Here is a 17,215-nt window from a genome sequence, read left to right on the forward strand (position 1 = left end):
ACTCAAGTTGTCTATGAATAGGTTTTTGGGACCCTGTGCGTCCACGCGCATTGTGAGTCCTCATAGTAATGTTTGTGAGTATAAAACCGATAGAAATAAATGTAAACGCGAAATTCGGAGCAAGTAACACTTTGTTTCTGTCATCTCCCGCTCTACTGCATCATTTCACACCCGTTCTAGAGTCTGCAATTGGCAGCGCGAGAAATGCGGTGAATAAATCGCCTTATGTAACACTGAACCGACCAAACTGTTTTGAGAGGAAAATTGAATAGCGCCGGAATACTAGCAATATCAAACTACGAACTGAAACAGACTCGACAGAGTTTACGGTCGTACATTATACGAGGTGAATATTCGAAGTATTTGTAAGAGCGCTGTCGTTATAAGAATTTGTCACTAGAAAAAATATAGTAGATTTTAATAAAAGTAAATCTACTTTAATGTAGAGTCTAATACATTGAATTGAAATTAATATACTGATGCTTATTAATAATATTCATGTTTTCTTACAAATATTTAATTTTAATGTAGGTACCAAACTTCCCTAAACACAAAATAACAATTTGCGTGGAAGTAATATAAACAAGATTACATTTAATATCAACATCAATCCAATTCATCTACCCGCATACTTTTTTTATTACGACCCATAACTATTATGAGGAGGAAATGAAACAAAATATTAAGTTCAAACATTTTATTTGCCACCGGAAATATCTGGGAACATGAATACTTCAACATGAATGACGTGCTACAGAATGTATCCGGAATACAATAAACGTATCGGTATTGTGTTAAAATTACCACTATTATGAAATAAACAAAAAGTTATCTTCGAATATTATGAAACAAAAGAAAAACATTTATTTAAAAACAGTTGAACATGAGTTATAATACACAGTTCCATTAATAAAGCATTACAATTATTGTGGAAACTAAAGCTTTATGAATTTATCAGAAATCGGAATAGAATAACAATATTATTAGAATGAAGTGTCTAACATAACAATACAATATTTTCTCATATTTATATGAAATTTTCATATGAAGACATAATAACATATTTCTATTTGTTATGGTACCTAAATACTCGTATTATGGTTATAATTACAATTCATTATTTGGGTAAGAAATTGAAATAATTTATGAACACATTACCCTTTATTATTCACATTTTCTTGCCAAGTTAGCTAATCATCATTGTAACATTTGCGTAAATGAATCAGAAGGCTAATTAAGACATTAATTAAGATTCTCATTTATCTAAAGTGTCTGTATTTAAATGAACCGAAGTTTTCAAGCGCGTAGGTTTTACAAACGTTTGTACAATGGGCCTGATTGGGTTTATTTTATCCTCTAGCTCCCCCAGTATTGGTCCCAGAGTCTACCAAAAATAGATTCTTTACATTTACTTCATCATTACCATCCTCAGATGTCTATCTTACAGCCGATACGGCCACAACGACGTTCCGCCTACTTTTGCTTTTATTCAACTTTACAATCCTATAGTGAAACTTGTGTTTTTCATGGAATTCTATTTGGTTATCACTATTAACATCGTCTGTATCTTTTAATTTCCCTTTCACTTTTATCCACCTGTCGTTTTTCCAATCGTACTTTTTGCCCACTTCAAGTAAAATATCTTCGAATTTAGGCCACTTACGAGTTTCAACTTTATCTAATTTAGAATTTAGTGCATCATTTGCATCTGATGTCACATCAGTGCTTGATTTTACATCATCAACATAATTATGAATTGTATGTTTATGTTTAACGTTATTATTAAAAGAAGAAATAAATGGTTTGTTTGATTTAATTTCAAAGTTTGTGTTGTTTTTTGGTTTTCTAACCCAGTTTTCTTTATATTTATGTTGCAAACTGTTAAATAATTGCTCCTTTAACCATTGGCTTGAGTATTCGTCGTACGCGTCATCGAATTCATGTTCGATTTTATCTGAAAGAAAAGGTAATATTTAAAAAAGATTGTTTTATTTTAGCAAAAGTTTTTCTTTTTGGGATTACCTGACCTGACAGACTATGTGCCTGTACAAAATGAAATTTCATTTTTCGATAGTTTTCATGGAAATGTTAACGTGAAACAGAGGCCATTTCTGAGAAACATAATACTTTGTTGGTAAATATTTTTCGCATAATCATAAAAACCAGAAGAGTACGTTACTCTAGGAAAAAATGAAATTTTGAAGTTACAAAAACATTTGTTATGCCATAACAATGGAACTTACCTGCCATTTTCCTGAATATCTCGATATCATGTTGGAGATTGCCGTCCTTTTTCTTCCACCGTCCATCGCCGCGTTCTGGAAACAAATTAACGTTATATTCTCGTTTAATCCGATAATAATTTCCAATGAATAGGTCCTTTGTAAGAGTACACGGGATATCTTGATTAATAGATAATAAATGTTCCAAGGAAAATTGATCATTGCCTTCCCTAATCTGTGACCGAAAGTAGTAATAAAAGGCTGACTTCGATTAGAAGAAATCTCCTTCCACGATAATAAGAAAGATTTTTAACAAATAGACTGAGATCATGTCCTAATGGTACTAATCAATAGGGTATAGTTTTATGCGTCTGGTTTGGTGGCTTGAAATTTCGTCGGAGGAATGGGGTAAGTAACTTGTATCTGAGACCAACATTGAAATTGAAAAAAGCTTCCCCACGCAAATTCTATCAATTAATTTGTCAATTATATGGCACAGTGACTGTAGTTTAATATTCTTAAAGCCTTGGAGTGGCCATGACAACTTTCGGTAAATTTTACCAAAAGTTAACCGCTAGTTCTAAAGTATTCTTCCATCTATATCTATTATTATTTTTCACAATCTAATTGTCCATAACTTACGAGTGTGTAATCTAGACATAGGCCACTCCAAGGCTAGATCTAATACTGTAAAACTCAACTTTTACTTACCTACAAATATTGTAAGTACTATCAAGCAGCAAGTTTGGACGAAGCTATTCGCCATAAGTGCCCGGCCCGATCGGATCTGTAACAATTAAACTGATTGGTTACAAATTCTAGAGATACACCTGCTAACGCCGCAGTTACGGCTATTAGAAAGTTCCTGGAAACAGAGTTTGAGCTCCTACATAGAAGAATAGTAGGTACTAATCTTATTTCTTGTTTAAAGTAATCAGGGAGTTTATGCTCTAAAAATCCCAAATAATGTGCTCTGTTATTTTCTGTATAGCACAACAAAATAACCTCGTAAGGTCCAAGATTGAAATTAGATAGAAAAAGTTATTTACAATAAGTAAACTAAGTATTGTCACCTGACAAAGAATAAGTTATTTCGCAATATTGTCACTTGACAATACATTTTATAAATGTAGTAGTTCTTTATCACCCACGTCAAACATTCCACGTGGAAACTCAAGTCTAGAGGTCATCTATAGCCACGCTTTTTTGCTTGTTGTGCTGTCGTCTGTAGGTACAAATATACGACATTGTACATTATTTACGTCTCTTAAGTTAATATAGAATAGTAAGTGAGCGACGAAATATTCCATTAAAACACATGAAAGTAGTTTCCATTATGTAGCAAACAGTCTTACTCGTATATTCATGACCTTACTTTATTTTACCAAATGGAAAATATCCGATTATTTTTTCTGTATTATAAATTCCTGGCTTAATGGATTTTTTAATCCTTTAGTCAATATTCGTTACATTTTTATAATTCGTTGAAGTTGATGGATGTAATATGGCCATTATTTTTGAATAATGGATAACCTAGACTTATACAAAAATGTGAAACTAAAAAACACAAAAGTAAAAAGTAGGATAATCTAGAAAAATACAAAATTTGAAAATACAAAAGTAAAATATAGGTACCCTTTTGTCACCCCCTAGCCTCTTCAAACATTGGAAAATATCCGATTATTTTTTCTGTATTATAAATTCCTGGCTTAATGGATTTTTTAATCCTTTAGTCAATATTCGTTACATTTTTATAATTCGTTGAAGTTGATGGATGTAATATGGCCATTATTTTTGAATAATGGATAACCTAGACTTATACAAAAATGTGAAACTAAAAAACACAAAAGTAAAAAGTAGGATAATCTAGATTAATACAAAATTTGAAAATACAAAAGTAAAATATAGGTACCCTTTTGTCACCCCCTAGCCTCTTCAAACATTGGAATATTTACTTTCTCAAACATTTTTAAAAAGATGAAACATTCAAAGTATTTGGTAGAGCGTCGGATCCCTCTTAATTATGCGTAATTAGTAAAGCGGCACGGCCACTGTATAAAATTATGCCCTTTTTAAAAAATGGGTTAAAAATGTTTTTTTTTACGTATATAAAGAAATTGCGGCTACACGATGTGTAGCTTAGGTTCATTCATAAAAGGATGTTGTTCTTCATGTAGCTATAGGCTGTGCTATAGGTACCTATTGACATTTAAACAAAGACACGCAAGTTTTCGCCCTTTTATCCATTCCAAACGTTAAGTAATTTGATTTGACATTTGATATTTACATTCTGAATTTATGTAATATTTTTGAAAGTATGATCTCACTGTATGATATCAGCTATTTTCCCATCACATAATTGTACATAATATTAATGATTAAACGAACTTACCTTAAGTGATGTTCTATCATAATTATACGAAGGCTTCGTCTGAAGAGATTAGAATACTTGTAGTAGCACGTATTGTGTGGCCATTCATACGCTATAGTTGAGAGATAAATAAAAATATAATGAAAAAAATATTATGTGCAAGCTGTACTTTTCGTATGGCAACATCGGGATCGCCATTTTCATTTAGTTCACAGTATGATTGGTTTTTCTTAGTGCAGTGGGATAAAGGGGTTGGGAGGGAGCTAATCTCTTCAGACGAAGCCTTCGTATAATTATGATAGAACATCACTTAAGGTAAGTTCGTTTAATCATTAATTATACTTTGCTTCGTCTTCGAGATTAGAATACTTGTAGATCTTTAGAGTTAAGAAAAACCAAGATGTATAAGATAGTTTATTATTATTTGGATAATTACAAAAAAAAATAATAACACAAACAAATTCTTGTAATAAATATTTAAAATATTAAACAAAAGTTAGATATTTCAGCATTAACAGATTATAACATAAATAAGCATTGTTATTTAATCATTTAAACTTTATATGATAATAACACCTATTGAATTATGACAAATCATTTTGATTTAAAATTGATATGGCAAAATCATTACTATTATCAGTAATTATCGATTTATGGTAAAATCTGGCAAATACGTTAGATGAATCAGACCAACCAGCGGTTCTTCTTATGACATCGATACTAACGCCGCAATTGTGAGCGGTGGATGTTGACGCATGTCTGGTTGAGTGGGCAGTAAAAATATTTGTGTCGATGCCACTTTTTTGTAAAACTTCCTTAATCCAACGACTGATTGATTGTGAACATACAGCGTTATATGGACTTTTGAAGCTGATAAATAACTGATCATTGTTTCTAAGGCAATGAGTTCTGTTTTTATAATCGAGTAATGTAGTTGCAGGGCAAATTTTTTGATTTTCCTGAAAAAAGGGTAATACCTACTAAAAGTGGTTGAGTAGTACGAGGTCGTGAAGTTTTTATCAAATCTGTTATTTTTATAATTATTTTTTCATCTGGAATGACCTCAATGTTTTGAACTTTTATTTTACTTAAAGTTTGTACACGGTGTGCAGTAACAAGTGCTAGTAAGGTTACAACTTTTTTAGTTAATAATTCTATGCTAATTTCATCATGTGGGTACCAATTTTCAAGAAAATTCAAAACAGTCGTTGGATTCCAGGTTATATCATATTTGGGCATTGGTGGACGTAAACGATAAAAACCCTTAAACAATCGAGTTATTCGGTCATCAGTTCCTATTTTTGTGCTAATAATTAAAGATAATGCAGATCTATAGCTGTTTAGCGAACCGTATTGAACACCTGTATTAAACATTTCTGTCAAAAAAAATATAACTTGTGGCACTGATGCTGCGAATGTATCAATATTATGTAATTTACAAAAATTAAACCATTTTTTGAAAGCAACGCCATATTGTTTTGTTGTGCTCTCTGACAATGAAGCACACATTATGTCTAGGGCACTTGCTGGAATGCTTCTTCTTGAAAGTGCCGAGCGGATAATTTCCCGGCTATTAAGGTGACTTTGTGGTGCAGTTGTCTGTTAGGAACAGATAACAAAACGTTAGAATTAATTCCGAGAGTAAGCGTGTCACTACATAAGCTTTTAAATATAGGGAACCACGGTTGAGTGGGCCAAAGGGGAACAACAACTATGCCTTCTGCATTATCTGTGATAATTTTTCGTATCGTTTTTAAGATTACTGATATTGGTGGAAAAGCATAAAAATTTAATTGACTCCAATTTATAGTAAAAGCGTTAATTGCTAGCGCCCCAGGGTCTCTGTGCCAAGAGACATACTGTTTACATTTAGTGTTTAATCTCGTTGCAAATAAATCGATATCTGGTTTTCCGAAGTGTTTCTCAATTTTGCAGAAGGCATCGTTGTTTAGCTCCCACTCGGTATCAGGATGTGATCGCCGTGACTCCACATCAGCAACTTCGTTGTCTTGTGAACTAATATAAGATGCATAAACATAGATATTCCTTTCTTCGCACCATTTCCAAAGTTTCCTTGTAACGCTTGTAAGATGTGGAAAACGTATACCGCCCATTTTGTTAATATATGAAATGGCGGTAGTATTGTCGATGCGAAGAAGTATTTGACAATCTTTAAGTTTTTGTGCAAAAACTAATAAACCAAAATATGCAGCCAAAATTTCTAAAAAGTTTATGTGCATATTTCTTTCGTCCTTGTTCCATTGACCATTAGCTGTTTCCTTGCCACATGCTGCCCCCCACCCTGTTTTGCTGGCATCAGTAAAAATTTCCAAGGTATAATAATCGTCCCTTATTGGATTAACAGAACTTACGATATTCGTTTGCCACCATTTAAGATCATCAAATAAATATTCGGGAATTGTCATAAAGCTATCATAATTTTCAGTTTTTTCTAAGGCTAAATATTTGCAGCGTTCTATATTTTTGGTGTATAACCAGCCATATTGAATTGCGGGGCAAGATGAGGCGAGGAGACCAGCTAATCGAGCGAATTGACGTATAGTACATCTTTTCAGTTTTAAGTAGTTTGATACTTCTTGTTTTATTAAAATCCTTTTTTCCGGTGTGAGAGCAATGTGAAAATTGTGCGTATCGATTATGAACCCCAAGTATTTACACGTATTACTAGGTGTCAATACACTTTTTTCATAGTTTATAATAAAACCCAGTGATTCTAGAATGGATACTGTTTGCCTAACATTTTGCTCACAGTTTTTAAATGAATCAGCTATTAGACATAGATCATCTAAGTATATTGATGAGATATATCCTAGAGATCTTAGTAAATATATCACAGGCTTCATCAATTTGGTAAAAACTAACGGTGCTGTATTTAGCCCGAACGGAAGCACATTGAATTCATACAATTTTTCATTAAATGTAAAACGGAGAAACTTTTTGAAGTAGGCATCCTTTAAATCAATTGTACATAAAAATGAATTTTTTGAAATTAATTTTATCGTAGTTCTTAGATCTTCCATTTTAAAGTGATTGGTCGGTATAAATTTGTTTAATGATTTTAGATTTAATATAAAACGTTTTTTCCCATTAGGTTTAGAAATTAAGAAAATACTTGATATATATTGTAATTCACATGATGTACATTCAGATATCGCGCCCGATTCTATAAGTTCATCTATAGCAAATTGAAAATCAATCAGTTCGTCATGGGAATAATTTTTTGGTAATGGAATAAAATCCTGTTTAGGAATCGTAAGAAAAGGTATTTTATACCCTTCTTTGATCCACGATAATATTAAACTATCATTAGTAAGTAAGCGCCATCTTTCGTGAAAATAAGACAATCTGCCGGCGGTATGACGTACCTCGTCTACCGGCGTGTCTGAGTCTGCCCGCGCGAGCGCTGCGGCGGCGCTAGCGGCGTCCGCTGGTGCCCGGAGGCCGCGCTCGGCGGGGGCGCTTGCGTCGGATGAGGAGCTTGGTATCGGCGAGGTTGCTGCGTCGCAGGTGTTGACCTCCTTACTCCCGCCTGCCTCGTAAACGGAAGCGGAGGCTTTGAGTTTAAAAAACGTTGTTGACCGGGTTTATTTTGTGTATAGTTTGCAGGTCTAGGCTGGCTCGGTGCTGAAGTCTTCATTTCAGCTCCAGATTTATTTATTGCTTTTGCAGATCTTAGAGTGTCCGATAGCTTTTCCCCAAATAGAAAACTGTCGATATCCGTGGTATATAAGTGGTCCTTAATATCCTTTTTTATGGTAGAAGTTACGAAACTTCGACGAGCCATAGACTCGACATATTTAGAATCGCATAGGAGCCTAATCCCATCGATCAGTAACTTAATAACCTCAGCATCCTTGGTTTGACTTGCGAATATTTTCGTCAAGGCCTGACTAATACAAGATATTGCAGTTGCTTGTTGGTTTTGTTTCGATTCGATAACCTTGTCTTTTTTAACCAGATTATCGGATAATGCAGCTTTTACTTCGGGATTTAAACTTGGGGCGCCAATCTTCAAACAGTTTTCCGGTAGATGGTGTTTTTCAAGTAGATCCTTTTTCATATCTTTAGAAAGGCCCGTAGTGGCAATATGTTCCCAACGAACGGCGAGTTCAGCTTGTATGGCCGGCCCATAGGTTTTATTTTTGGAAGGAGTTTCACCTAATAGTTCCATAATGCTTTCATCCAAGACAATGGCAGGTTCTGATGATGCTGTCGATGTCGTAGGTAGATTAGGGTCCGTGCTTAAAAGGTCAGGTTGTGTGATCTGTAACGTGGAATCTTGGATTCCCGTAGGAGATAACTCAGTTGTGTTATTTCCATCATCAATAATGTGTTCATTTTCGATAGTACACTCCGCAGATTCTTCATGGTGGGTGTCTAAAAAAGAGAGCAATAGTACGTACTTAGACAAAAAAAATACTATGCGCTCGTAAAGTAGGTCACAGGCTCATGACCTGTACTCAATAAAAAGTTGCGAAGGTATCATCCTCATAAGATGAACTCAACGCTTATTTTAATTGTAAAATAACATAATACAAGGCGATAGTCTTATAAACTACCCTCAAGTATTTTTATTGTGAAGGCTGCACTCTCGACCGAAGTGCGCTCAACACATACATATTGTACACATACGAGAACTATGTATTATATTAGAAATAGTAACAGTATAAATACCTTCTTGTAATGACAACGCTAGATTTGAATCCTCAGAAGTTACACTCGAAGACCTCTTTCGAGTACGTCTTTTCAACTTCTTTTCTAGCTTTTTTATCTTCCGTAGAATGTAATCATCACTATCACAATCCTTGTTCTTGCGTTTAGGCATTTTTAAACAACTTTTGGATAGTAACTTGACGGTTTAAACAAAAAGAAATAGTGAGACGTAGTGAACGGCCGAGCACTTGAACGCGAATGAAAATGGCGATCCCGATGTTGCCATACGAAAAGTACAGCTTGCACATAATATTTTTTTCATTATATTTTTATTTATCTCTCAACTATAGCGTATGAATGGCCACACAATACGTGCTACTACAAGTATTCTAATCTCGAAGACGAAGCAAAGTATAATTTTGGAACACTAAACATTTATTCAATTAATTATCAAGACCAAGAAGATTTCTTTTCAAACAAAAACGAAGAAAGAATGAGCGATACTCGTAAATTAGATTATTTTTGGGCCAGCTAAAAATATGGGTGGCTTTTTAAAATAATGACACAGCGCAAGAAGTTTTCATCATTATCATAATGGAGGTCGTTTGCTGACGACAACAAAGATAAAAATACTTGGTATACCTACCACAAATAAACAGTTAGCTTCAAGGGCTTCAACTTCAAATATTACATGGTCTTATGCGACAAGCGGTCATTATGACCGCGTAACAATTGATATTATCTATTTGGTCTCACGGGGTTTGAAGGGCTACTGTGATATTGATATCCATGCTATGTATTTAAGGATGCAAAGCAACATAGTCTATCTTATATTTAGTACGTTTTGAAGAACTTAATATAATCGATAAAGTTGAGCATAGTAATAGAAAAACCTGGTAGAAGTTCACAGACTAAAGCCATTTTGAGGGTAAACGTTTGTAAGGGAGTAAGTTTTTCAAGTACCTACCTACCTAGATTAGATTTACGCAGTCGGTTTGATTGGACTATTTCAAACGCTATGGGGCTCATAAAATCTGACATTGCCTTGTGACCCCGTTTGTTACAGCCCACACGATACAAGCTTCGAGGGAACTAAATAATCAACCCTTTTCCTGGCACGACAATTCAAGACATTTTTTTTTCTAATTAAATTTCTCGTTTTCCTGGAAGTTATGACCAGCGGGCGTCAGTTAAAATTAGATTTATAAAAAATCCCTCGACCCCGGCAGAAGTTGAGCCGTGGTGACTTTTTAATTTGTTCCCGCATTTTTGGTTGGCGGCTCAGATATTAAAATGTGCCTTCTTTCTAATGTTTGTAAATATTTTGCATCTGTGCACACCCGTTCCGAGGGAAAATATTCTTCTTGATTCCCATTTAAATTGTACATTTCTCTCAGAGGTTTTTGGCCTAAAATGATTTGCTCGGTTAGGGTGTGTTTTCACTGGACACATTTTACACTTTAAATTAACATCGTCATTTCATTCTATGGCAGTCCACTACAAAATGGAAGCCCTAAGCAGAATCTCCTGCTTTTTTCATCAAGTTGTTGCCAGTATCTTCAGGTCATCGGTCCACCAAGTATGTTACGTTGAGCTATGTTACGTTACGTTGCAAATAAAACTTATTACAACTACGTAAGCACAGTGTCTTGATGTGCTATTGTCTTTTCAATATTTATTAAAAATATCCCTTATTATCTTGAAGTCATCGGTCCATCGGGCAATTGGGCTACGTTACGCTTACTTGCCAAGAGTTTGATATCCGTTCGAGAACCCGTATATTCCACCTTAATTAGGAATGCAATTTTAGCATGAATAGAGTGTTCACAATACCTTGCCCGTGCACTAACTTGGCTCACATTGTTAGTTAGCTATTATAATACCTAGCTCAAGTTACATAGTGGTGGAGCTAAAAGTAACACTAGCTCGTCTCCTGGCAGTTATAATAATAATTAGGCTGAGTTGCACCACCTCATTTTAACCGTAACATTAACGACAACCGGTGCTTTTTGTATGAAGTTTGACAGCTTTTTGACGTTTTTCAAAGTTACAATAAGATGTTGTACCATCTTTCCAGCCTTATGCCCATTTCACCACCGATCCCTAACTTTTAAGTGACCCCTATGAAAACAAAATGCCCGCTAAGTGTTACCATAGGCGTCACTTAAAAATTAGGGATTGATGGTGAAAACAGGCATTAGTATCTTATTCTGAAAGTTCATCAAAATATGAATAATGTCTAATAATATCTCTCAAAGTAAAAAGACCTATCAGTACAAGCTATGCTATCCATTCATGTTCTCTACATAATACTTGATTTCATACCAAAATCTCTGCAAAATTAATTGAACCTGACAGAGACATTAATGCATGAAAATGTAACAAAAAATCAGGTTAATTAAACTTACATTAATTTTAATTAAATTGTAATAAAATAGAGAAAAATTTAAAATTCTTTATTTATTTATTAAGATGAACTTCGGTTTTAACGCGAACTACTTCAGCTTTGGCGCATATTGCAGAACTATACTTCAAAGCACTGCGCAAAGTAGGTATTGTTTAGTAAAACAATGCATTTTATTAACGCACTCTATTGTGCACGCTCGACTGCGAGACAGCTTTATAGAGTCGAAAGTTCGAAGATATTCTTAAAGGAATAAGAACTCTCTTTGAATGGTAGGTACATACCTAGAAAAACAATACTTATTTCTATATAATCACTTATTTATTTGATGAACTAAATGTACAGGAAAACATTATATGATTTTGGATTTTACATTAGATGGTCTAACATGAAACTTCTTTTTACATTGATAGTTTTTTATGTTAATGAAATTAATAATATGATTAAAATTATGAAGTTACTTTGTGTCTTGTTATTATTTCGTCAAATACAATGTAAAAGCATGGGTGATGACCCCGACTTTTCCTTTCTTTAAGTCTCTATGTTTTCTACTATAAATCACTGTAATAGACACATAATATTTTGTCAAAATATTAATTACCCGGCTGTTTATCTAAGACATCATTCTCATTTGTAATGTATCGTCGTTGGCTGAATAAACAAAAACAATATTGTCCAAACATACACCTGATTAAACGCGTATATCACATTACGTTAATTAAGCGCGCTACGTACACAAACATTATCATGACAACGCTATCCTGGAGATAATCCTATCCAGAGAGAGCCTATAACCAAAATAAACACGCTTAATAATTCGTGACCAAATTCCATTTCATTATCATTTTGCGTGGATTGATCCTCTTCAATTATGCACGTCTTCAGTTTATATAGGAGCCTAATTCAGCATTAGACTCGCTCCGTAAACGCTCTTAGAGACCCAATCTCGTTCAAGAGGCCTCGTAGATAAACGCTAATGCTAGTAAATTCTATACAGCTAAGTAACGAAGGAAAGTCAAAGATTTTATCGCTCGGCCCACCCTTGTCAATTCAGATTAGAGATTTGTTGCCTAATTTTGACTTAGCGTTAATTTGAATATCCCTTAACAGCTATTCAAACAAGGGGGGTTTGGATAAAGAATGGTGGGGAAAGCTATTTTATCCTTTAGATTTAGAAGCTTGAGGTATTATGAATACCTTTATTAACATACTGCTCGGAAACTTATCATATTTTCATCTTATTAATGCGATGTAAACTAAGTAGAAGATGAGCAAGAATCTTTAGCTGTATAGAATTGAAAAGATCGAGTTTCTTTTCAAGTAAACCGAACTAAGAAACTATTTTGGTGTAAGGGAAGGGAAATGTTATGTATAAGTAGGCTATTAAAAACTTATGATAATTTGTACTTAATTATTTATTAATTATTTGTTATCTGATGATATCGTAATAAGTATAGTATGATGTAGGTACTGTCCACTGTTAGTAACTTCGTTCATACAGACAAACTAGATTGTACTATAACTTGAACTGTGTGATATTCCCAGAAAATATTTCTGAAACAAAAGAACGCAGATAAAAAACCCTAAACAATATCCATCCCGTCAAGAGCCGAGGGTAATGTTTAAAAATATGCCGAGCACTAATTGACGTTGCACGAGAACCCTTAATCCGGCGTGCCCGAAGGTATCCGACAGTTTCAAGCACTTTCAGTTCAAGCCGTCACTCATCCGTAGCTATGGAAAAAATAATGAGTCAAAAACGATATTCCGGCCTATAAAAGATAGCGATAAACTATATTATTGAATATTAATTTGCTTGGACTTCATTTTTGAGATGATCGAATGAGATAAATGGTTATGTTTCGGTATTTTATCGGTTATTTTCAAAACGATATTACACTATACAGTGTGTTTGGGATAGGTTGTGATGTCAATTTTATCGACAAAAATGCCCCTATATGTGGGCCCACACCCCTCCTCTTGGAATGGGGGGGGGGTTAATTTTTTAAATATATATTTAAGTACACACTGTATACGGAAATAGCTATAAGAAGTCGATGAGAATAAATCGTTGTATCTTATCTTACGTCGTAAACGTTTACGGAACTTAGTTTGCAAAAATAAATAGAAATGTTTGGGAAAAAGTCGTAGTAACTACGACGTAGTAAAGGAAGGGCTACGAAAATACCTACGTAGCAGTCTCTAAAGATATTTTTGTCGACAGTGAAGCTTTAGATTGTAGTATGACGTCAGCACGCAATTAAACTAAGGGTAAGGTCAGATAGCAAACTACGGTTCGTAACAAAATGGATTTCGAGGTTTTTAGAATATTGATAAGTAATTTTAAAATACGTTAATATTTCCTACTTAAAAAGACGAGTATGTAAAAAAATGTGACTGTTTGTGAGGATGTTTATTACTCTTTCACGAAAAAACTTCAGAACGGATTTTGATGAAACTTTACAACAATATTTTTTATACATCAGAATAATATTAATACTATAAATTAGGCATTTATTAGAGTATGTTTATTTTTTTACATAAAGCACTTAGGTATTACATCTTCAAAGGTACTACATGCTACAGAGTTTAGCTAAATTAGCTGCCTACTTTATTCTAATTCTGTAGAGAAATCAAACCAATACTACAGTATCTGTTGTAATGTTATTACTCCATGTATATTTCCACTAATGTCTATAAAGCAATAACATGTTCAGAGTCAAATTTAATTAGATCCCAGCAGGTTCAATGCCATCAGGGTTAATTAGACTAATTGAAAACAGATAATGGTCTAACAGATCAAAGTATACAACCTCATGTATACGGATTCAAAGACTGTGATACTAGTAACGTAATTAAATCAGACTTTGAAGTTTGAGCTAAGAAAATACATAGATTCAAATTGACAAAGGAGACTAGTGCCTGTTTTCACCATCAATTCCTAATTTTTAAGTGACCCCTATGGAATTTTGTTTACATAGGGGGCACTTAAATATTAGGGATTGATGGTGAAAACGGGCATAAGTTTCTTCCGCCACTTCTTCTCAGCACTAGCCCATATTATTACATTGTCCCGATGTGGTGGTAGGGCTAGCTGTAATATTGGGACGTGTATTAAATTAAGCGCCCTCGAAATGGCCTAAATCTGTGTACACTGTACATACATCTCGTATACGTACTCGTAAAAGCAAAATACCACTCATTGTTTAATCACAAAATCTCAGAAACTATTTACCTACAAAAATGAAATTTGGCAGGTAGGTTCCTTATAGCATGTAGACATCCGCTAAGAACAGATTTTATGAAACTCCACACCTGAGGGTGTAAAACGGGGTACACGCGAACATAGTTGCGGGCGGCCGCTAGTACCAAACTAGTACTGAATAGAAGTTTTGACTTTGACAGTTACAATTGTCTTTGTGTTACAATTGAAACCTTTCAAGTTACAAAGACAGTCTCATTATTATTAGACACGACAAGTTGTATAGAAAGAAGCTTACACGTAAGGCCTCTTTTTTGGGACACCCTTATTGAGGTTCCCCTTGAGCCTTTAAAGCTGAGGTCTTAGGGCGGTATTCGTTGAGCCTAGGGACTTGGTGGCTTGAAATCATCTTACAATAATGTTGATCACTTGCTGTATGAACCGAGTTTATTAGAACTTACACTTGATGTATGAACCGCGCCGAGAGTTTATTAGAACCGTGGATTATTTAGGCTGAGTTGCACCACCAAACTTTGACCGTAACTATAACGATAATCGGTGATTTTTCTTTGGAGTTTGACAGATTTTTGACGTTTGTTACAGTCAAAGAAAGATGGTGCAACCCAGCCTTAGTCTTTCAATTTGATTATCATTTGTATTTGTTTATGGATTTTTTTAATCTTACGCTAATCTCTATACCTAACTATAATTGAGCGGAAACCTAATATAACGTCCTGATGAGTCTTAACGAGATTCAAAGAAATAGTTAATTCAAGAAAAGGTCGATTCAACGCCATAAATGCTTAAATACAATAAAATTATTAAATTTTCATTAAGTACACATTTCTTCTCCAACACTACAGTATTTAAAACAGTTTGTTTGCGCAAATAATGTTCAGTTACGTGACGTCTATTCCCTTTAGTTGTATGCAACAATCATCTTTAAAGCAACTTTATAATTTATTCCAGAAATTATTCCGTTTTCATTTTCAGGTTTTTCAAGCATCCATAAAATGTTTACCTTATAACGTTACCTAAATTAATAAAATAAAACTTAAAAGACAGTTCCAGTTACAGATAAAGACCCACGAACATTTTAATGATTTGTAAACATGAAGTTCTCTTTGTGGCACATTTTAATTACAGCATGATGACACATTTTAAATTCCGTGTACCTACAAAGATTTATCTCACAGTTGAAGTAATTACGGTTTTTGTGAGAGATGAAAAGTTGATCCAAAAGCAACTTTGTTTTACTTTAAAATGAAAATATATTTTACTGTCCCTCTAGTTAGCAAAAAAATATTATTGTATGTTACATTTTTGAAAGTCATTCATTTTATTATTTTACTTATTATTTATCCATTATTTTCAATTCTCCCAAAATTCTTTTCTAAATAACGTGATTAAATTAATCGTTGCCAACTTTTGAATTTTTTGTATTTTTTTTTTTAAACGAATATTTCCTTTTTGCAATCGTATCCATGTCGTATAACACATCAGAGTTTTTTAGCCCCAATCGGAAATTAGAGACAGAAAAAAAAATCAACGAAAGTAACGAAACCAAAAATCTGACCTACCTTAGATTTCAATAACGAAGCACTTCCAAGCCCGAACAAATCAAAAAACTTGCGTCGATGGTGCCGTCTCAAAGAACTACGAGTTCACAAAACTTTATTACGAGTATTATTCTCAAACCGAACGCACGTAGCTCCCTGTCCGCGTCTCGATCGCTACTACCCGAATCCATGAACTGGCCAATACCAAGTTCCCAACCATATAGACAACCCCTATTCGACGACTACAACGAAACTGTCGCAATCCACCGCTGGCTGAAGTCACAAGAAAAACCGACTACAGTGAATCTTACCAGCGATGTATACTGAATGGGGAGAAAGTTGTCAGATAGTAGAAGCCGATTCCGGCCAAAGCATAAGCTAGGCTATTCACTTGTAGTGTGTATTTCATGTCTGCAAGGTAGCCTTTTCAATCAAACGGCCTTAAAGGCTGGTATAGAAATTGGCTAGCGCATTTATTTCAGAGTTAATTAACCTTTTCTGCTGCAGATACCTTCCATAATGCGGACGTCATTCATAAATTATGTTGGGATGGGAATGAAAATGTATCGAATTTTTATTCATCCCTCTTCCCTTTTTGTTTGTATAGGTGAAGCTGTCAGTCCCGGACTTTTGTATGGAATGTGATTTGCTGTCCGCTTTATATGTACGTTTCATTCTGTCTCTCGTGGATTGCTTTAGTATTTCTGTCCATTTTATGTTTCACGCAACTGTATTGGGGGATCTCATCAATAAAAATGCGAATAAAATTGCAACTAGTTCCAA

The 17,215-nt window shown here is 34.2% G+C and overlaps 1 protein-coding gene across 1 annotated transcript; it reads right to left on the minus strand.

The window, feature by feature from the left end:
* Positions 1-749: 749 nt before the first annotated feature.
* LOC135074984 (uncharacterized) lies at positions 750-16,593 on the minus strand. Its single transcript, XM_063969355.1, has 4 exons — positions 16,454-16,593; positions 2,934-3,009; positions 2,244-2,318; positions 750-1,954 (listed from the first exon to the last, which is right to left on the minus strand). Exons 2-4 carry the CDS (start codon positions 2,986-2,988, stop codon positions 1,437-1,439), a joined length of 648 nt encoding a protein of 215 aa, XP_063825425.1. The 5' UTR covers positions 2,989-3,009; positions 16,454-16,593; the 3' UTR covers positions 750-1,436.
* Between the last annotated feature and the right edge of the window lie 622 nt (positions 16,594-17,215).

The sequence above is a fragment of the Ostrinia nubilalis genome, chromosome 9 (genome assembly GCF_963855985.1).
Source record: "Ostrinia nubilalis chromosome 9, ilOstNubi1.1, whole genome shotgun sequence".
In the NCBI taxonomy this organism is placed as follows: domain Eukaryota; kingdom Metazoa; phylum Arthropoda; class Insecta; order Lepidoptera; family Crambidae; genus Ostrinia; species Ostrinia nubilalis.